General features: G+C 42.0%; 1 protein-coding gene across 3 annotated transcripts in view; it reads left to right on the top strand.

The window, feature by feature from the left end:
* The window catches only part of RHBDF1 (rhomboid 5 homolog 1), a 488,528-nt gene that overhangs the window by 268,229 nt on the left and 201,372 nt on the right, over window positions 1–18,927 (top strand). The window contains exon 1 of one of the 3 annotated variants that reach the window (XM_078663073.1): window positions 3,719–3,822. The exons of the other annotated variants lie outside the window; for them this stretch is intronic. Within the exon in view, the coding sequence (XP_078519199.1) occupies window positions 3,788–3,822 (35 nt within the window). The 5' untranslated portion in view covers window positions 3,719–3,787. Of the gene's footprint in view, window positions 1–3,718; window positions 3,823–18,927 lie in introns of those variants that run through there. 3 annotated transcript variants of the gene reach the window in all.

Here is an 18,927-nt window from a genome sequence, read left to right as displayed (position 1 = left end):
TTGTAGGGGATTTGTGGATGGTGAAGGATCTGCAGAAGGGTCTGCACAAGAACTGTCCGTGGGTGGTGGTCGGCGAGGATCTTCCGCAGGCGGTGTGTCTTCCTGGATTGAGTGCGTGGAGGGTGGCGGAATCGCAGGGGTGGAGCCCAGGAGAACCAGGGTTCCTGGCGCTGGCCACAGTCTGGACGCGGACGGGTGCAGACGGGCTTGCCTTAGGCGCGCCCGCTGTGTGTGTCCGCTGCTTCTCCATTAAGTATGGGAGGGCGTGGGAGCAGCGGTAGAGAGGCAGAAGCGGGGCTGTGTCGGCAGAGGTGGGAACGAGTGACCAGCAACACAGCGGGGAAACACAAAAATACAATAACACAAGGCAATAAGGTGGTGATTAAAAGTGGAAATTAAAGTTCAAATTAAAAGAAACGGCAGGCAAGTGGAGAATGGCAGGCAAGTGGAGAACACCTGAGGCGCAGGGCCGGGCAGCCGGCGCGAACCCTGCTCGTAGGATGACCTCATACATCATGAGGGTCGTGTGGACTGGTACAGGGTGCCCATTTTAATTAGCGGACAGCATATACCAGGCCACCTTCTCACAGTGATGTCTTAGGGAGCACAACAGCATTTCTGCAGAATGATCATCCCTTTGCTACCAGCTTATTGTGATGGTGAGTCTCTACGGGTAAGCAAAGAATTACCATTTTTTACCATAGATAGATAGATAGATAGATAGATAGATAGATAGATAGATAGATAGATAGATAGATAGATAGATAGATAGATAGATAGATAGATAGATAGATAGATAGATAGATAGATAGATAGATAGATAGATAGATAGATAGATAGATAGAGTTTGCAGAGGTTCGCCAAGCGGCTCTCAAGTTATTGGCAAAACAAAAAACGCTTTTCCTATGGAAACTTTGATAGTAACCATAACTACCTACTGTAGTCTGCAGTTAATGGTGAGGTATTTAGTAACCTTTTAATATCACCAAAAACAGCCTATTGACTGTAACTTAAGTTTTTATGAACCATAAAATGAACTCTTGTGTAAAATGGACTGTCTTTGAAGGAAAAAGAGTAAGTCATCAATGTAGGTACCCCAATGTAGATAGGTCCACTGCATCAGACATTACATGCAACACTATCATTATGATGATATCCTTCCAGATCTAATTACCATCAACTTACCTTTCTGTGGGGTGCTTCTTCTATATATAATTTCAACATGAGACCACCCCTTTGGGAGAATTTCATGACTACGAGTTTATCTTACCAGTGCTAGCTTTGAGGAATTCACTGCGTGACGAAGCACATGTCAGCTGTTATTCGCTGTCTTTCAATAGCAATGTATAGAAGATCTCAGAACCTGTTTTTTCTGCAGTAAACTATGGAATTTAAATATCTACGCAAATCCTTTATTTATGGACTGACTATACGTTTTGGGCGCCTACTTGAGCGCTATGACATCTTCATTTTATGCTATATACCCAGGGGATCCTTTGGTCCAGTGTGTGTTGGCACCCCAGGTAGTAGGGTGTTGAGTATCAGCATAGCACCAACCCGAAATTATCATGTGTTTCTAAAGATGCTATCCACATATACCTGTATGAAGAGGTGCCGTTGCGTACCACTGTTACCAACCCACTGTCATTCACTATTTGGTTTTCTCTGAACAGATTGAACAGCACACTCAATGAGGGTCACCCATTTATCTATGGTTGATTGTTAATGTGAACTATGCTACCTATAAAGTGTATTCTGTAAGGTTAATGATGTACATTATGCTTGTTTTTGACACCTAAGGGAGTTGTTTTTCTGTCTTGGTAGTAATGATATCTGATCTTCTCCTGAGCTATTTTGTACTTACAGTCAGACCTATAATGCCATAGTAATATATACAGCAATATGCGGGAAAACGAAGCTTGAATGATGTCATCAATTATGTCTTTAGTGATCTAATCAATGCTGTCATTTCAGATGTCATCACTGATGTCATAAATGATGTCATAGAACATGTTATGAGTGAAGTCATATTTGAGATCAGGAGCAGTGAATGGAGGGGCGCAAGTTATGGTTAGCGCTGCTGACTATAACTGGTGAATTTCTGTGGTTTTTTTAGTTCAAGCATGAATGTTGGCACTGACGAATTCACCTTATATAACATTACTTTAACCTTTCGTTATTTCAGTGAAAAAAAACAAAAATATACATATATTTCTTTCTATCTAACTATATATCTATATATATATGATCAAGGCCTCGGAGGAGGCTGAAACGCGTTATGGCGGTGGTGTGGGCGATCTTTGAATAAACCAGTCATCTGCACTATCCTTGGGTCTGCCTTCTTGTCTCTGCATGTTATGGATGGGAAGTGTTGTTGATATATTACCTACTGGCGATAGCCAGTAGGTATATATAGTTAGGACCTAGCTACCATAGGAAATCCGCAACATTCTATTGGGAATAACTTTGGCGCCGGTTGAGGAATTTGCGTGTAATTTTCCAAAATTTAGGCCAGCTCCCCTCTGCTCCTTCCCTGAAAGTTTCGGGGGGATTCGTGAAGTGGGGGCTGAGAAAAAAATATATATATATATCCTATCCCTGTTTTTGCTTCTCAAAAGATGGTCACACTAATGTGATGCCAGCACTGTTGTTTATTCTTAATTGTGCTTTATGGTTTGTAATTAAGGGTTAGTGCAATAGACATGTTTGTATTACTGTACTTCCTTTTTCCCACCCAAATTGTGGAAATCAGCTCTACATGCTGGGGAGGGGGAAGGGAGTTGGAGGGGATCACATTGCCTCTAGAAGTCGGAAGATGTGGGCACATTTGCGCGCACCCACATCTGTGCGAGTGATAACAGAATTCCGGTGCACCGCAGATGTAGGATAGGATAGCCTGTTGATATATTGTGTTACAATGAACAGACTCTAGAATTTCACGTTGGGTAAAATAACCTAAAATATGGCTACAGCGGGATTTAAAACGAAGAGGTGTGATTTAGGATGCCATTAATGTAAGTTGCTGCCACAGACTGTGACAAATGGCCCGCAATATTGCCGTTCAATAAGTGAAGGTTTTTACTCCCAATAATTAAATTTAGAAATTAAAAAATAGAAGAGTACTTCTCCAAAAACTTTGAATTAGAAACCAAAAAAAGTGAAGTTCCAACGCAACCGACAATGGATATACAGATGTGTATAATGTAAAAAAAAAAAAAAAAAGTCATGTTTACGGTTCAGAAGTGTCATAATTTGTGCACGGGGGCGAGTTTCTGTGTGTTCAAAGAGCAGCGCACCAACAAATCTCGCGGTACATGTTCGAACATGCACGCCAGGCATCTGAGCCGAGCACATCACGCACACCTCCTTTAAATAGCCCCCTCACTGCGAGGAAGGGATCCGCAGCCCGCGCTCGCGCTCCTCCACGCACACTTTCGCCTGCTCCGGAAACGTGACAACAGAGGCTCGTGGGACCCCCGCGTGCGGCGTTGGCACGCAGGGACTCGTCCCCTGACCCCCCAGACCCGCCCCAGCCATGCCAGGAATGCAGCGCGCGGGGGGTCAGGTGACCGGCTGGCTGCACCGGGCTCGCGGCCCCACATGCTGGCCCGCCAACTAAAGGTTAGTGAGCGGCTCCTCGCCTGCCCCCCGGCCGCGTGCGTGCAACAAAGCCGCGTGCGTGCTCTTACAAACCCTGTCAGCAGGAAGAGACCAAGGCATGAAGGACAGGGGGGTGCGGTGAGCGGGCTGCAGCCGGAGCCGTGGAGCAGGCTGTGCCGGAGGAGGGATGACTTACTTATCCACCTGGGAAGAGCTGGACAGGTACCTCGCTGCCCTCACACTCTCGCGTTTGTAGACGAGAAACCTCGGCTTGGTTATTATATAATGGCAGCTGTATGTACAGCGCCACGCATTCCACTTTTGGTTCATGAGAGTTGTGCTGTGGAGTTATACAGTTTGAACGATTTTAGGAAGTGCACAGCTGCGTTTGGAATGACTTTTCTCTAGAGTGCAGGGCTGTACTGCAGGTGTAAACGAGGAGTGCGCTCTGCGTTTGATAAGCTATAATAGTAACATGCACTTTTATTAGTTTACGCACACATTCCGTTAGTTATACATTCATTTATTTTTGCGTATTTATTTCGGCTGCTTTGCATATGCCTCTGTGTGGCTGCTTCGGTGCTCTTAGTTGCACCAATTCGGATATTTTGTGACAGCGCAGGTGACAGACAGTGAAGTTGAGGCACTTGTTTAGAAGTCCACACCCGGTCCTAAAAGGTAGGAAGGGTGGCAAGGAATATTCCAGAGTTAGTGCAGGTGAGGGTGGAGTGCACTTGGGCATGGCCTAGCAGATTGCACGCCTTGGACTGAAGGCAGATTCGAGGTCATGACCCTTATTTGGTGTCACTTACAGCGTCTCATGCATCACCATCTGCGATAGAATGTGTCTCGATTTCATGTTGTTTTCCGCATGAATGACACACATATAAAAAGAATTTCCATGTCTGAAATACTATTATATTTTTTCCAAAAAGCACACTTTTTGGCATTCAAGATTTTACAAAGAACTAAGCGTTTAAGATAATAACGCGTTTTATCACATAGCGCTGCGGATCTTAGTTCTGTAGCCTCTAGCTGTTGTGAATAATAGGTGTTATTGAAACCGAATTTAAAGGTGCTCTATTAGGCCCACATTGGAAGGAAGCATGCGGGGGCTGTTACCGCGTAACACACGTGTCCAGAAACTGTTACAAAGGTTATCTCAGGATAGAAGGGAGGTTGAAAAAAAAAAGATACATTTGTAATACATGGTTGAAAAAAATGAACATATGTTTATATTTAGATACTCGACATGTCAACAATTGTGTCAAATGAACTTTTAATTTTGGGCAAATTGTATTCAAGCTTAGCTGAAAATAAGAAATGTAGTTTTGAAAGACCTATAGAAAGATATAAACACATCGCTTCAAATACTCTGAATGTCGATTCGGTTCAATAAACTTTATTCGGTTTATATTATATTAAAACCATAAAAGCATCATGACAGTCGTGCAATATTAAAATATGAATTCATAAAAAATTATATAAAATAATATTTTAACAGAATGATAAAATATACAGTAAATATTCATATTAAGAAGAAAGAATTCTGAATGTAATTTGTATCCTCTAAGATATTACAATCTAACGCCACTTTTAAACATGATTCTTTCTGAACTCTCTGCCGTGAACATTTCCTCCTTGATAACGATATTAAAGATATTTAAATACACATTTAAAGTCAGCTTATTTGCAGCTGTATGAGTTACAAGAGCGCTTCCAACTTCACGTAAACAGCAGCAGTCTAACGTGACAGTGCAGGTATGCTCACAGTCATTGTGGCTTACGCTTGAATAGTTGTGGCAGAACTATACAACCTCACATACACATTTACATGAACAGCAGCAGCATAATAGGATAGTGCAGGTATGTTTAGGGTCGCTGTCTCTCACACTTTAATGTAGCCAACAAGAGAGGAAGCAGACCGTTGTAGGTTCATATTAGATTCGGTAAAGGATTTTAGTTTGACCAGGACTAGTACAAGCTCACGAATCCTCAATATGCAAGTGTGACGGTCCGAATCTTCATAGCTCTCTCCGGTGAAGAGTCTCAATTTTTTAACTTACTGAAGAACTCATTGGGCAATGAGTCTGATGGTCTGAATTTTCTGTGGACCTCCACTGGTAATGAAGCTGAAGGCAGGAATTCTACAAGGCTGTCTGTAAATATAAATCAACATGTCAGAACTTTTCGAACTACAACCGAGACACGCAGGGCAAGCACACTTGTACTACAAATGGTGATGCAAGCCCGTAATATTTCTACCTAGATGCACTCCCTATTTGAATAATGTAGACCAGGTGACAATAATATATACGAATTGTCCATGACTTACTCCTGTTTATTTTTACTAGAGCGGTGCTCTACCTACCTGAGCCGGAGCCAGGTGAGGCGCAGCACCTACATCCTACCGAGTAGGTAAGTGGACGACGGCTTTGATGTTGGGCTCAGTACATCATGTGCGAGTACCCACCTCCCGAGACGGCCCAGAGGGAGGCCCGGAGTACCGACGGGCAGAGCGGTGCTCTACCTACCTGAGCCGCAGCCAGGTGAGGCGCAGCACCTACGTCCTACCGAGTAGTGTCGTTGTGTTTGTCTGACACGCTGACCTATTCCATTTGGACGTTACCTTTTTCCGAATCTTGAGGACTGTCACAGATCCAAGACGTCCAGGTGACACTTATGGATTTTATACACACTGGTGATTTTTGATTTATTCACTATAATGCAGTAGCGAAATTATGGTCCTGAAGAGAGCAGTGGACACAAGGTCCTCATACTGCTGAAACATGTCGACATTTTCTAACTAAATAGTAGCTATTTCTTGAAAACTACTATGTTCCCGCACTGGCTTTTAATTCTTGGAAGTATGAGAGGTATCTAATAAATCTTTTTTCCTCTCCACTCTCCAATTTTATATTATTCACAAATGTTTTTTCACTCACCCTACAACGCACTGCTTTTCAGTTATCTTTGTGAGGTTACCTTTCATACACCCTTAGTTACACTGAGGCATCCGCTCAATTTCTCAATACTTATGTTGGATGCAGCAACATCCTCCTCGGTGTAAGGAGTCCTAAGTGATGACAAGGGCGGCACCGAACGATAACTGATGGGTGCTCTTACACCCTGGAAGTATCATTAATTATTTGGGATTACGGTTTAGTTGGGATAAGGTTGGTGGTCAGACCCTCTCGATAACTTTCCTATTTAGACCCGCAGTCACTTTGTGTTTTTCAAGAACTTTTAGACTACCTCCTTGGGCAATGGATCTGAATGTCCTAACTTTTAGAAGAACCCCTTGGCCAATGAATCTGAAGGTCTGATGTTCCTGGAGCACTCCTTAGGCAATGATTCTAAGGGCTTAACTTTCTTCGGATATAGTCTGGCCATAAGGCTGAAGCCCGGAACACTCAGGACTCCTCTAATGTTGCTATTGCTGGTATGAGTTCTAGTAGATGGTCTCTGGATACAAATCAACAGATCAGAACTTTCTGAAGACCTCGTCTAGCCGTGAGGCTGAAAGTCTCAGCTTCCTGAAGGCTGATAGTTCAGACTACACTACCTGTTTTGAGTGGGAGTATGGCTGATTTGCAATTGTTTGGTTCCTTTCTGTAATGCACTGCTATATTAAACGTGATTTAGAGCGATGTAATACCAGTGGAAATTCCCAGTGGTTATAATTAAAGCACCACCTTCCACCTCTTTTGTATTTGCTACATTCCTCCCTCTAAGTGAGTGGGTGTGGGATAGGGAGTGAGCTGCATATAGTTGGTCCCCTTCAGTAAAAGGTCCAAGCAAGTTAAAAATCATAGATTTCCCAATTGAATTCTCACTCATTATTGGTTAATTCAAGTATCACCAACCATCATCCATTTACTTAATGGCATACATTTTCCTTTGCAAACGAGATAGAAGACCTCCAACAATCACTCGCAAGGTCTTACATTTCAGAACTTTGATAATGAGTCACAAGTTATGCCCTTTCAAAATGATTGCACCCGCTGTTCACGAGTGCAAAAGTCGGAACTTTCATAATAATCCCATTGGCAAGTATTTTGAAAGTCTAGGAAAGCTGAAGAACCAAACTGGCAAAGAGTCTAATTTTTTGTATTTTCAAATGGGCTAATGTGACAATAAGTCTGAATATATATATATTTTCAAAGGAATACCTCTGGCAGTGAGTTAAAGGTATTATTATCTTTCAAAGGGCTACTCTGGCAGCATGTCTGACGTTCTGAATGATCAGAGGGTCTGCTTTTCAATGATTCTAAAAGTCTTTCTTCCAGGAGTACCCCTCTCCTAATGAGTCTGACGCGCTCAGCTTTAAAATTCCCTCACCCAGCAAAGAGCTTTGGAAGTCTGTTTAAAAAAAAGACTTCTCCAACTATCAATCTGACTCTTTCTGGTAATGTGTCTAAATGTTTAACATGCAAAATAACTTTATTGGTAGCATGACTGAAAGCATAGATTTGCAGAAATCCACCTTTGGTTTTTGGTTTTCTAGTCCGAATTGTCATAAAGCTTACTTAATCCATAATACTGAAAGTATGAAGTTTTTTTGGGAAGGGCTGCTCTGTCAATAATCTTGAAGATCCGAATACTCAAAAATATTCCTTGAGATTGGTGTGATGGTATGAAATTTGTAAATGTCTAATTTGGAAGCGCGAATAAAGATCTGAATTTGCACAAGTTTTCCTTCAGAGAATGTCTGAACTTTCAGAAGAATCTCTCTGGCAATAAGGCTGATGACCTGTACTGCAATCGGAGTTGAAAAAGGCGTTCTCATGATAACAGACTGAATGTTCAAATGTATTTTCAGGATAACTAGTTTGGAAATATGTCCAATGGATTCAATTTAAACAAGCATTTGCAATGCAACAGGTCTCTCATTACTGATAGTTTGAGGTATTGGTGTGGCAAATAATAATGCAACGCCAATAACTCATACTTTCAGTAATGTGAGACCCAGTGCATTGCAAGTTCTTGCATAGTGAGCCAGGAACCAGCATTGTATGTCACAGTGCAGTACCGCAAGCTGCTGCTAGAGGTCCCTAGTGAGCAAGGCACAAGCACTGCATGTCTAGGTGCAGTACCGCAGGCTGCTCCTAGAGGTCCCTAGTGAGCAAGGCACCAGCACTGTATGTCTACAAAGTTGGAGTTATTGGCATTATAAATGGCAATGTTTTTTATTTACCTAGCCATGTTGCAGGGTGCAGTACCTTTTGGCCAAAAGGGGACCTCGTTGGTCACATATGGTACTGCACCCTGCAGAAGATATGGTAAATCCACCCTACCTATAATGCATTGCATGCAAGACGGTACTACGAGTACATTCAAATAGCTATGTCCATATATACAATTAGTAGCTTTGAAATGAGACAAAATAATAATTGCATTAATTTCTGATTAGGTTGTACTCTGTGTGGAGCCGATGAAGGGAAATTTATAGACGGTCTCATATAAATGTGAGATGTTCTAGTGAGTGAAGTAACCACTGCCAGCCTAACTTAGGACCACGTCTTTGTCCTGCCTGAAACCTTTTGAGAAAATAGTGCATTGAGGCTGTAATTAAAACCCCAAGTGTGTGTCCTGCCTGAACTCTTTTAAGAAAATAGTGCATTGAGGCTGAAATTAAAACCTAGGGAGTAACAACACATGTAACAGGGGTGCCCTCATGGGAAGTTACAAGAAGAGACAAGGTGGTACTAAGGAGGTACTTCTAAACCTATTGACCAATGAAAAGCCACCATTTACAAAGGACAGGGACCAGTGGCATAGCAAGGTGGTGCGGGGCACAGTCTGCCCCGGGCGGCAGGAGCTTTGGGGGAGGTGGCCTGCTCCCTTCATACCAGCCGTCTACGGGGTGGCAGTCGCCCTCCCCTGCTTTAAATTGGAGACGTCGCGGGGGCGGCAATCAGTGCCGAACCTCGCCAGCAAAACCCTACCACTTTTTAATGCGGCCGTCACTGGGCGGCTACTGCAGGGGCCACCACAGGCGGCCATAGGGCTAGCTTCACCACTGACAGGGACAGGAGCCAGCTAAAAAGATGGGCGGAAAGTGGGCGGAGCGTTATGCCCATACCCTGAATACAGTTTGTCTGCCTAGGCAAGACCTAAAAAAGGCCCTGCTCAACATTTGTCTGAAGGTCTGAATTTAGAAAAGTACTTATCAGCCAATGATTACCACTGTGCAGATTTTCAGAAGGCATTATATCAAAATGAATATTTGGTCTGATATTTCACACAGCATCCTTTGGCAATGAGCTAAGAATGTATGCATTTTCAGAAGGCCACCTCCAAGAATGAGTTGATAAGTTTACAATTTTCTGATGGCCTCCTCTGACATTAAACACACAAATTACTTTTTAGGCTGATTCATTTGGCAACAAATTTGAATGTATAAACTCCCTCTTCTGATTCACGGGAAGCTCTGAGGTATAAAATATCATATTGTGTCAAGTGTAGTGAATGGCTGAACCTTTGCTCTTCTGGCAGTTGGTCATAGGTTTTGTTATCATCGAGACTTCTATCAATGAGACTGAATTTCTTTTCAAATTCTGACAGTGAGTCTAAAAGTTTGATATTTCACAGGGACTCATTTTGCGTTAAGATCTGACATTTTGAAAGGTTTCCTCTGGCTACGAATCTTATCTCAGAAGGCTGTGGCATTCCAAAGCTCTTCTTTTCAGTTAGCTTGATGCTCTAAACTACAGGTAGCTGCCTCAATAAATTGCCTTGATTGTAAAAACGTTGCAAGGCCTACTGTGGCAATTATCCAGAATTTTTGATGTGTTAGCAAGACTACTCTAGTATTATTTCATACAATCTTCATTTTCTGGAGAATTCCTCTGGGAAACAGACCAAAATCTTACCTTCCATGAAGATTACTCTGAATATTTGTTCTGCCTATAACGTGTGTCTAAACATTGAGAAAAACTCAGGCAGTGAGCCCAAAGATGGGAATTTCCAGAATGCGCCAGGTTGACAATGAGTTGAGGGGCTGAATTCTTGGAAGGGCTACTGTGGAAATGTATTTGATTATCGCACCTTTCATAAGCAATCTATAACCACACAAGGGCAGCCCAATATTCCCCCAAGAAACTGGGTAATCAGACTGCAGAACATTTTCTGTATGATCAAGAGAAATTGAAAGTGCTGAGTAAGAAAAGTCTTGTTACATCAGTATGCCTGAAATCTGATTACCTGTTACATTTTGAATAATGTGTTTTGGATATTAATTAGGGTGTTGGAATCGATTTACCGACAAACTGAAAAGTATTTTTGTGCTGCTGGTGCTCCGCAGTTTGACAGCTAATACTAATGTTACAAAGAAATCCTCAACCATGGCAACAGTGTTTTTTCTTGTAACAAAATTAGGTTAAAGTTTCTTTGGAGATTTCTATGGTGGACTTAGGCGGTAGCAATAGATGACACAGTTTTGCCATTGTTTTAGTGACCATGCAGAGACTGGCAGAGGGTTTTAGATACTTGTGTTCTCTCTGGTATGTCCTGCTGGTTTGGGATTTCATTATTTAGGAGGTACTGTAGTCAGCCAGCTTCATCATTATAACCATTGGCAAAGCCAGTAGTTTGCCCCTTTGATTCTTATTGCTTTTTCCAAAGCTTTTTGGAGAGGCTGACAGCAATTAGCTGCACATGCTCTTCCAAAAATAATAAATACAATATAAAAGAAAGATAGTAGGCAGGAGGATAATGGACAAGCTGGTAGATTGAAAGCAACAGTGAGTTGGCATGGGAAAGGAAGAGCAGCACACAAGGGAAAGTAACACAGAAGGCGGGGAGAAGCACACAATTGAGAAAGCAACTTGGAGCAGTGGAGAGGAAAGGAGATGGGCAAGGGGAGAAGCACACAATATAGAGCTTGCAACCCAAGGGAGACAGCGACACAAAGCACAGGGTGAATAATATTAGGTGGGGGGGGGGACACATGAGGGAGACAGCTGGAAAACATGTGCAATCTCATGCAGTACTTGAGCAAAAAGAAAAAGTACAGTTCCCTAAAAGTGAGCAGTGGAAGGATGGAAGCCAACCAGTCAGAGATATGGTAACGTGGATATGCTCTAGGGGAGGGACAAACACACGATTGACAAGCTAGGACAAGGAACGCCATCAAATAGGAAGGCAAATGAGAGTGACAATGAAGCCAACCAGTGGTTAGCAATGAATGGGCTGTAAGCTCTGTAAGTTCTTGGTAAGCCCACAATAGTTATTTTCCAACAACAAGCTCATTGGTAGGTCTGTGGCTTCTGTGCTATTGTGTTGTGAAAAGTGTAAGAAATATATTGCATTAGAGAAGGTAATGCACTAGTTTATACACAGTTGTTACTGTGATTGACTAGAGTGTATTTTTGCTAAACCTCTTTCCAGATAGGTATGCCTGCTGATTAGGACTGCACTGAAAGGTTTAATCACAGGTCCTTGTAGAGAACAAAACTGCTATATCATTGATCTCAAGACTTTCTCATTACAAGTTTGCAAGGGTGTCCCTGTCTATCCTAGAAAGAATGCTAATTTTGAAACGCTCAGTTTAATTTCCGCCTTGGAGTTAAAGTTGAATTTTAAGGATATTAACTTGTCCAAAGTAATCACAAGAATTTTAGAGTCTGATCAAAGGTGAAACAAATACTGTTTTAAGAAAACTGCTAAGTGCCTCCCTTTCCCCACCAGCTTCACTCACACCTTAAGCACTGTGAACAGACGGTAAATACGTCTTGAGTTGACTGTAACATAAGCCATGAGGTAGGTTCAGTTTGTTTCTTCACATATTAAAGGAATATTAGCGTACATAGCTTTCATTTTAGGCCCCGATTTAGGGTTTGTCACAATGAAGATAGAATTTATGACACCTGATGAATAATGATACTATTGGGTACAAGTGCGATGGGTCGTGGATTCTCTCCTTGGTCTTCACCTTACCCTGTCGGTCCTTAGACAGATCTCTTTTTGTCTCTCCATATTGTCTCTTCCCCTATCCTCCCTTTCTCACCTCCCCTGCCCCCTCCACTACCTCTCTCTCTCCTTTCTCCCCTCTCCTAATTGTATTGCCTATTTTTTTTTGTTGGGGGGGGGGGGGGGGGGTTTATTGTGTAATTGTTTAACTTTTTCTGTTACATTGTTGATTCTCTTGTAAAGTGCTCTGATACCCCCGGCTCTAGCAATCGCTAAATAAAACTCTTTAAATAAATAAATAAAATAAATAAATATTTAGCAGTGTAAAAATAGCTCCATCTTCACGTTTTTGGGCAATGGCATACCGATTGTGGTGCTTATCACACTAAAACCCATTTGGTGCAGTAAATATCGCACATGTTCCCCTCCGGCAGGATTGATCTGCTGAAATTTAACAAAGGATAAGATATTTCATGTACCCAGTAATCAAAAGATATGGTAAATGCCACTCAACTCAGAATTCCATCCCCACACAAAGATAGATATAGGGAGAAGTTGAAATATTCTGACCGACTTGTAATGAGGGCCTTAGAATCTTATAACATCTCAGCTAGGGCAGAGTATCCAACATGTCTGAAATGAAAGCTGTCCCATTATTCAATCAACAAAAATATCGTAGAAAAAGCTTCTCAAAGACATCACATGCAAACGTGTTTACCGAGTATTGAACCCAACAAAAGGGTTAGACATGAACATGTGCATCCATCATTTTCATTCATGAAAATCTGTAACTTGCTGAATGGAAAACACCCCATGCTAAAGTCCAAATTCTAACCTGCCTCGATTCCAAATGCTGCATTCACTGGTGAATAGTGAGTGCCTGAGGAATCTTGACATTCGCTTACAGATATTTAGGGTGGATAAAAGAAAAGCAAATATGGAAAGTGAAGATTTAAGACAATGTCTGTGCTGTGGTCAATGTTTTAACTGAATATAAAAGGGTCTCTACAGAGAGAGTGTGATCTGAGAAGAATAACTAAGAACGCTTTAAGTGTGGCCTGCGAAGCAAAGGATGTGGCAAGGGTGTGGCCTAATATATGAACATTAGACTTCTAAACTTGACAAACTCTCATAAACAGTGGCTTTCTTTACATAAGGCCCAACTTAGATTATCAAGTAAAAGTCATATATGTAGCATTTATACTTAGACCTCATGCTGGACCGAAATTTGAATAGGTAAATTTTTATTATTCACAGCACAATGCAACCTAATTGTTGACATTTGCTCACAGGTTTGTAGGTCTTTGGCCTTGGAGTACCCCTACATGCTTCATAGCTAGTGAATGAATCCTCCAAAGTCAACTTACGTAGCAGATAGGGTAAGCCAGCAAGAGCCACTACCTGTACATTCAAAATCCACTTGTCCCTTTGGTGCCATGTAGTGCGGCGACAAATTATGGCAGCGATCTTATTATATAAGAGCTTTTATATAGCCTCTCTGATTATTCCAGGGCTCATACCATGGTAGTGTTTGAATACTAGCAATCCCTTTATATTGCCATGTTTCGGCAGATCTACATACTGGGCCTGAAGGTAGTGGTAAGCAACAGTTTCAGGGTTGGAATGCCCTTTTGAGTCTGTGCACACCTACTAACCTGCATGTTTAAGGGTTTTCAACAACTCTTCTCTAATCTTGTTCCATACTGAGAAATGTTGGAAATGTACTCCAGATAATGGCAGACACAAACCTTCAAAAGTGGTTGGAGGGAAAATGAACTTGCAAACATTCAGGTTTTCGCATGAGCAAATCTACATATGCACATATTGCTCATGCTAAAATGCAGTTCACAAATATTTTTTAGGACTACAATTTCTTGTCCTACTTCTGTAAATTATTGTGAATTCACGAAAACCATATAGCTAAACTTAAGTACATATACCAAGGGTGCACTTTTGAGACTTTCTCTAATAATTGGGCCCCTAATTTTGTATGGCCTTAACCATGACCTTTTGGGTTTATTGAAATTCTCCCTCTCTCTGTATTGGCTGACTTCACTATGAGTGACAGCATTCTGCTCTTTGACAAGGAGCATATCGGCACACAACATAGTTTTGTTCAGTGCCAATAACTAATTTGGCAGTGTGTGCTTTTTGAGACAAAAAACAATTTTTGCTTTTGGCAATGTTTGTTGTAATGGTGAGGGCCCGGCAGCTCTCACATCAATAAGGTTTTACAAAAACAATGGCAAAACAAGTCACGTATTTCTAAAACTAAAACACTGACCAGCAATTTCAGACCTACTGGCTTTGCCAATGCTTGTTTATTTTTATGTTTTCCATAATCTTATTGATACTGGTTACTCTGATTTTCCAATATGAATATCTTTGGGAAATACTAGCATGCATCAACACATTTTACTAAATGATGCTGCAAATAAATGGTACCTGAAATTTTACAGTAGTTTAGCAAAATGTTGTTTTTCCCTACTTTCATTTAGGAACATTTTATATTGAAAGCTAAGAATCATTAATCTTGCTTTCAAGCTTCTGCAAATATTTGCATCTAATCATGGAGCATTCTGGGAGCATTATGCATAGCCTCATATTGCTAAACTTTGAAACCGTGTGTATACATTTTTATACTGGAACCAGTCACTAGTGCAGTCAGAATTTACATTCATTTAGAGTGTTCACCCTAATAATAAAGGCTTTAAATTAATGAACCATAAATACAAATGTGAACAGCATTAACATATGCACACAAATATTAACATAACTGCAGGCAGTGCCATTCCCTGACCTTTAATGTGGTACTGCAAACTGGCAGCCAAAGGGTTTGTGCTGCAGGGGGTTGGGCCTACTTGTCCTAAGGACAAAATACACATTTAAACTTGTTGCCCTTGACCCCAAACAATATGTCCTGGGCGTCGGGCTACTGGAATTCCACATCCCTGAGCAAGGGAAAAAGCAAAAAAATATCCAAAGATCAACTTCATAATTTCCCAAAGTTATTCATCATCTCTCTGCTTCTAGCTTTTTTTGGAACATCTTTCATCGGGTCTCTCCTATTTTTCAAGCCGACTCGCATAGGGCATTGCTTAAGTATATTCATGGAGGACCATTAGACAATATCACAAGCCGAGGAGTCACACAAAGACTGTGAAGGGGGAAGGCAGAGTGTCATGGTGTTCTGCGCCTGGCATCCACTCTACCACTTCCACAGTAAGAGACCCTTCCTCACTACAGATCAGGTATATAGCGCCAAATGTCCGTATCATATCCGCTCAAACTTTGTATGTAAATTCACAGAAGAGCAACATTCTAGAATTCTATTTTGGCACCCCCAAATAATGCAAATGTATTCAGTGGAAAAGCAAATCAATGAAAACACAGTTTGGCTGCAAATTAACAAGTAAATCCCAAGGACAGTGAAAAGTGATATTTATTTACTAAAAAGGAAGTATAAAACCCTTGTTTTTAGAAGAAACAAAAAAATGTGAACCCTATAGCCAATCACAGTTAGAGAACACAGTTTAAAGCACAAAAACCTGAGAAGGCATAGTATCACAGAGTTAAGAGGGTGAATGATGGTACAAGGGCGCTCTGAAGAAATCGTGGGAAAAAGAGAAGAATGGGGAGTGGGAAAATACATTTAAAAATGATGGAGAAAGGTTGAAGAGGTCCCTAAGAAAAGAGTGAGAGTGAGGGAGGAAAGAGGATGTGAAAGATTAAGTGTGCATAAAAAGTGTAAGTCTGAAGAGGAAAAGGGTCAATGGGGAGTAACCCTTGAAACTGCAATTCAAAGCAAGCATTGGCACGGCCAATCGGCCTGGCTTGCATTTTAAGTCTAAGCTAAAACGCTTAAAAACATGCTGCAGTGAAACAACAAATCAAATTACAATTGTCTTCTTGCATGCAATGCATCTATGAGATAATGATGTAGCCCCTGATGATTCAGTGTACCTTAGAGATCTAAAAATTCCCTCATCCTTTCTAATGCAATCAATCCATTAAAGGTGAGATGATACACTAACCAGCCAATGGTATGAATTGAGAGAGAAATACTCACTGTAGAAGGGCCAAAGCCCATTCTACATTATATATTAAAGCATTGGTAACAACAGGTCTGCAGCAGGGGTGGCTTCTCCATTAGGGCGGAGGAACGTCGCCCCACTGCTTTCTCGCAGTGCGAGAAGCATAAACACAAAATGGTATTTTAAATCCCACTTTATGTTTCAGCTTCTCGCACTGTGAGAAAGCAGAAGGGTATGCATGGTTGGGGGTGGGTGGGTCGTGGAGGAGTGGCTTGCCCATTGTTTTGGGCTCTAACTGTTTGGTTAGCCCTCTGGGGCCGACCAAACCAGTCATGCACACTCTGCCTTTTCACTATGTAGGCTGCATGCAGCCTACATAGAAAAAATGGCGTCCCCACAGGCGCCCGGCTGGGCGCCGTCCGCACCAATCACAACGCTGCCATTGCAGCATTGTGATTGGCTATGGGGAGGGGAGGGAGGCTTCCTGTGGCTGCTACCTGTTCAGCAGGCGAGCAGCAGGAAAACAAGGGACCCGGCCAGGAGCCGAGGCGGCGCGGTACCCGAGAAGGTAGGTTATTTTTAATTTTACTTAAACACCTCCCCTCCTCCTCCCCACCGGCAAGACATGCCAGCCGCCACTGGTCTGCACACAGCTCTGTGCTGTCTAACCAGACCCAAGGTAAGCATGTTGAAGAGAAAAAAATATTGATGCAACCATTGTAGAAAAAATCAACAGCGAAAAATTATTTTCATGATCATTGCCATTTGCATATGTGAAAAAGCATGCCAAACGCAAAAATAGACATTCTGTACTTTAGTTTACACCAAATGGTAGTTGTCAGTCATCCTGAATATTTTGATTTAACAGTTTAAGAAAAATCGTTAAAATTAATTGGAGTTTCAGTGCCCCTTCTTAAGACCATTGCATGCAACATTCAGGTCATAGGTTAACAAGAAAATTTGCTCCGTGTGTTAATGATCTTTCTCCAGAGATCCTTGTGTAATTTGCAGGAAAAAGGTTTCAGTACTACTAAAGTAGCCCTGAGTAATTACCAGCGACTGAGATTAATTGAAGCATTCCATCCATCACTTTTTTGTATACATTTGCACGCATCCTTTAGAAAAATGAGTTTGAATAGTTGCATATGTTAACTCAATCTTTCCTTCTCATAGTATTGTCAAATGTGATAATGCCAATGAGTTTCGTGGTGAAATTAACAGCTCACAATTATTTAAGCGATTATTATCAATGTAATTAGACGCATACTTTATATACTTTCTGAGGTTTAAGAAAGTAAAATGATTTCAGAGCTCAAATGTTCACTTGGCAAACTTGCAAGGCGTGGCAGTGCCCTGCTGCAGTGTCTGACAGTTGCCACCTGCTGTCAGCCAGGACGCAAGTCGTACAAAAAGAATCCTTGAAGTGAGGCCTTTGGAGCTTGGCACTCTGGTGGGGATGAAACCCCTCCCTTCCTGCTGCTCAGCAGCACGGAACAGCGCCTTCTGAATGTGGGCAGGCGCTACTGCTGTTCTTGCTTTCCCCAGTGTTGGCAGACGACACAGACCCAGGTTTGAGACCAGCCTCAGCAGAGGAATAACTGCAAAGACCAGCACACTGTTGCTCCGCCCGCTATGCAGCCTTCCAAGCAGGTACAGAGCTCTGCACATACCGATCTCAACCCCTGCCTTCTAGCTTTGTCATTCCCAAGGCAATGGCGGTCCATGGTTTTAGAGTGACTGATGTCATACAGCTACACAGAGATGTATCTCTGAGATGGCAGTATCTCATCTGAATGTCTGTTCCATGGTAAAACACTATATGGAGATCCATGACCTCATTGAGGACGAGTCCCCTGACGTGTTTTTTAGCACCGAAACCTGGTTGACTGATGCCTCAGTGGCTGAACCTGGCCTCGCTCTTCCCCTGGGGTATAGTATTTTAACTCTCAATAGGGAGTCCAGAGGCAGGGGCATAGCTGTGATCTTTAAAACGTGTTACAGCTGCTCACTCATTAAGGAGGAGGTGGCCGGGTGCGAATGTGCCCGCTTCTCTATCTCCTTTATTTTTTTTTTTTTTTTTAAATATATTTTTATTGCAGGAATCAGCAAACTGTTACATATATGACCATCACCAAAATTCCACTGAAATCAACTAACCACATCCCGCTCACCCTCCGCAGCACATTTTCATACATAATCATTCAGCCCACAGTCCAAAGGCTGGGCGATAAAATCCAGCGGGAGCTCAGCAGGAGCGCAAGGCTGGTCCGGATGATCCACTGTCCGTCATCTGCTTTTCTAAACAAGCCCCAAAATCCAAAAGAAAGTCCCACCCATAAAACACTACAGTACAAAAAAAGGAAAATTCCCTCCCCAACCC

This window comes from Lissotriton helveticus, chromosome 10 (genome assembly GCF_964261635.1).
Source record: "Lissotriton helveticus chromosome 10, aLisHel1.1, whole genome shotgun sequence".
NCBI classification, from domain to species: Eukaryota; Metazoa; Chordata; class Amphibia; order Caudata; family Salamandridae; genus Lissotriton; species Lissotriton helveticus.
The sequence above is the reverse complement of the archived record's forward strand: the minus strand, read 5'-3'. Positions and strand labels throughout refer to the sequence as shown.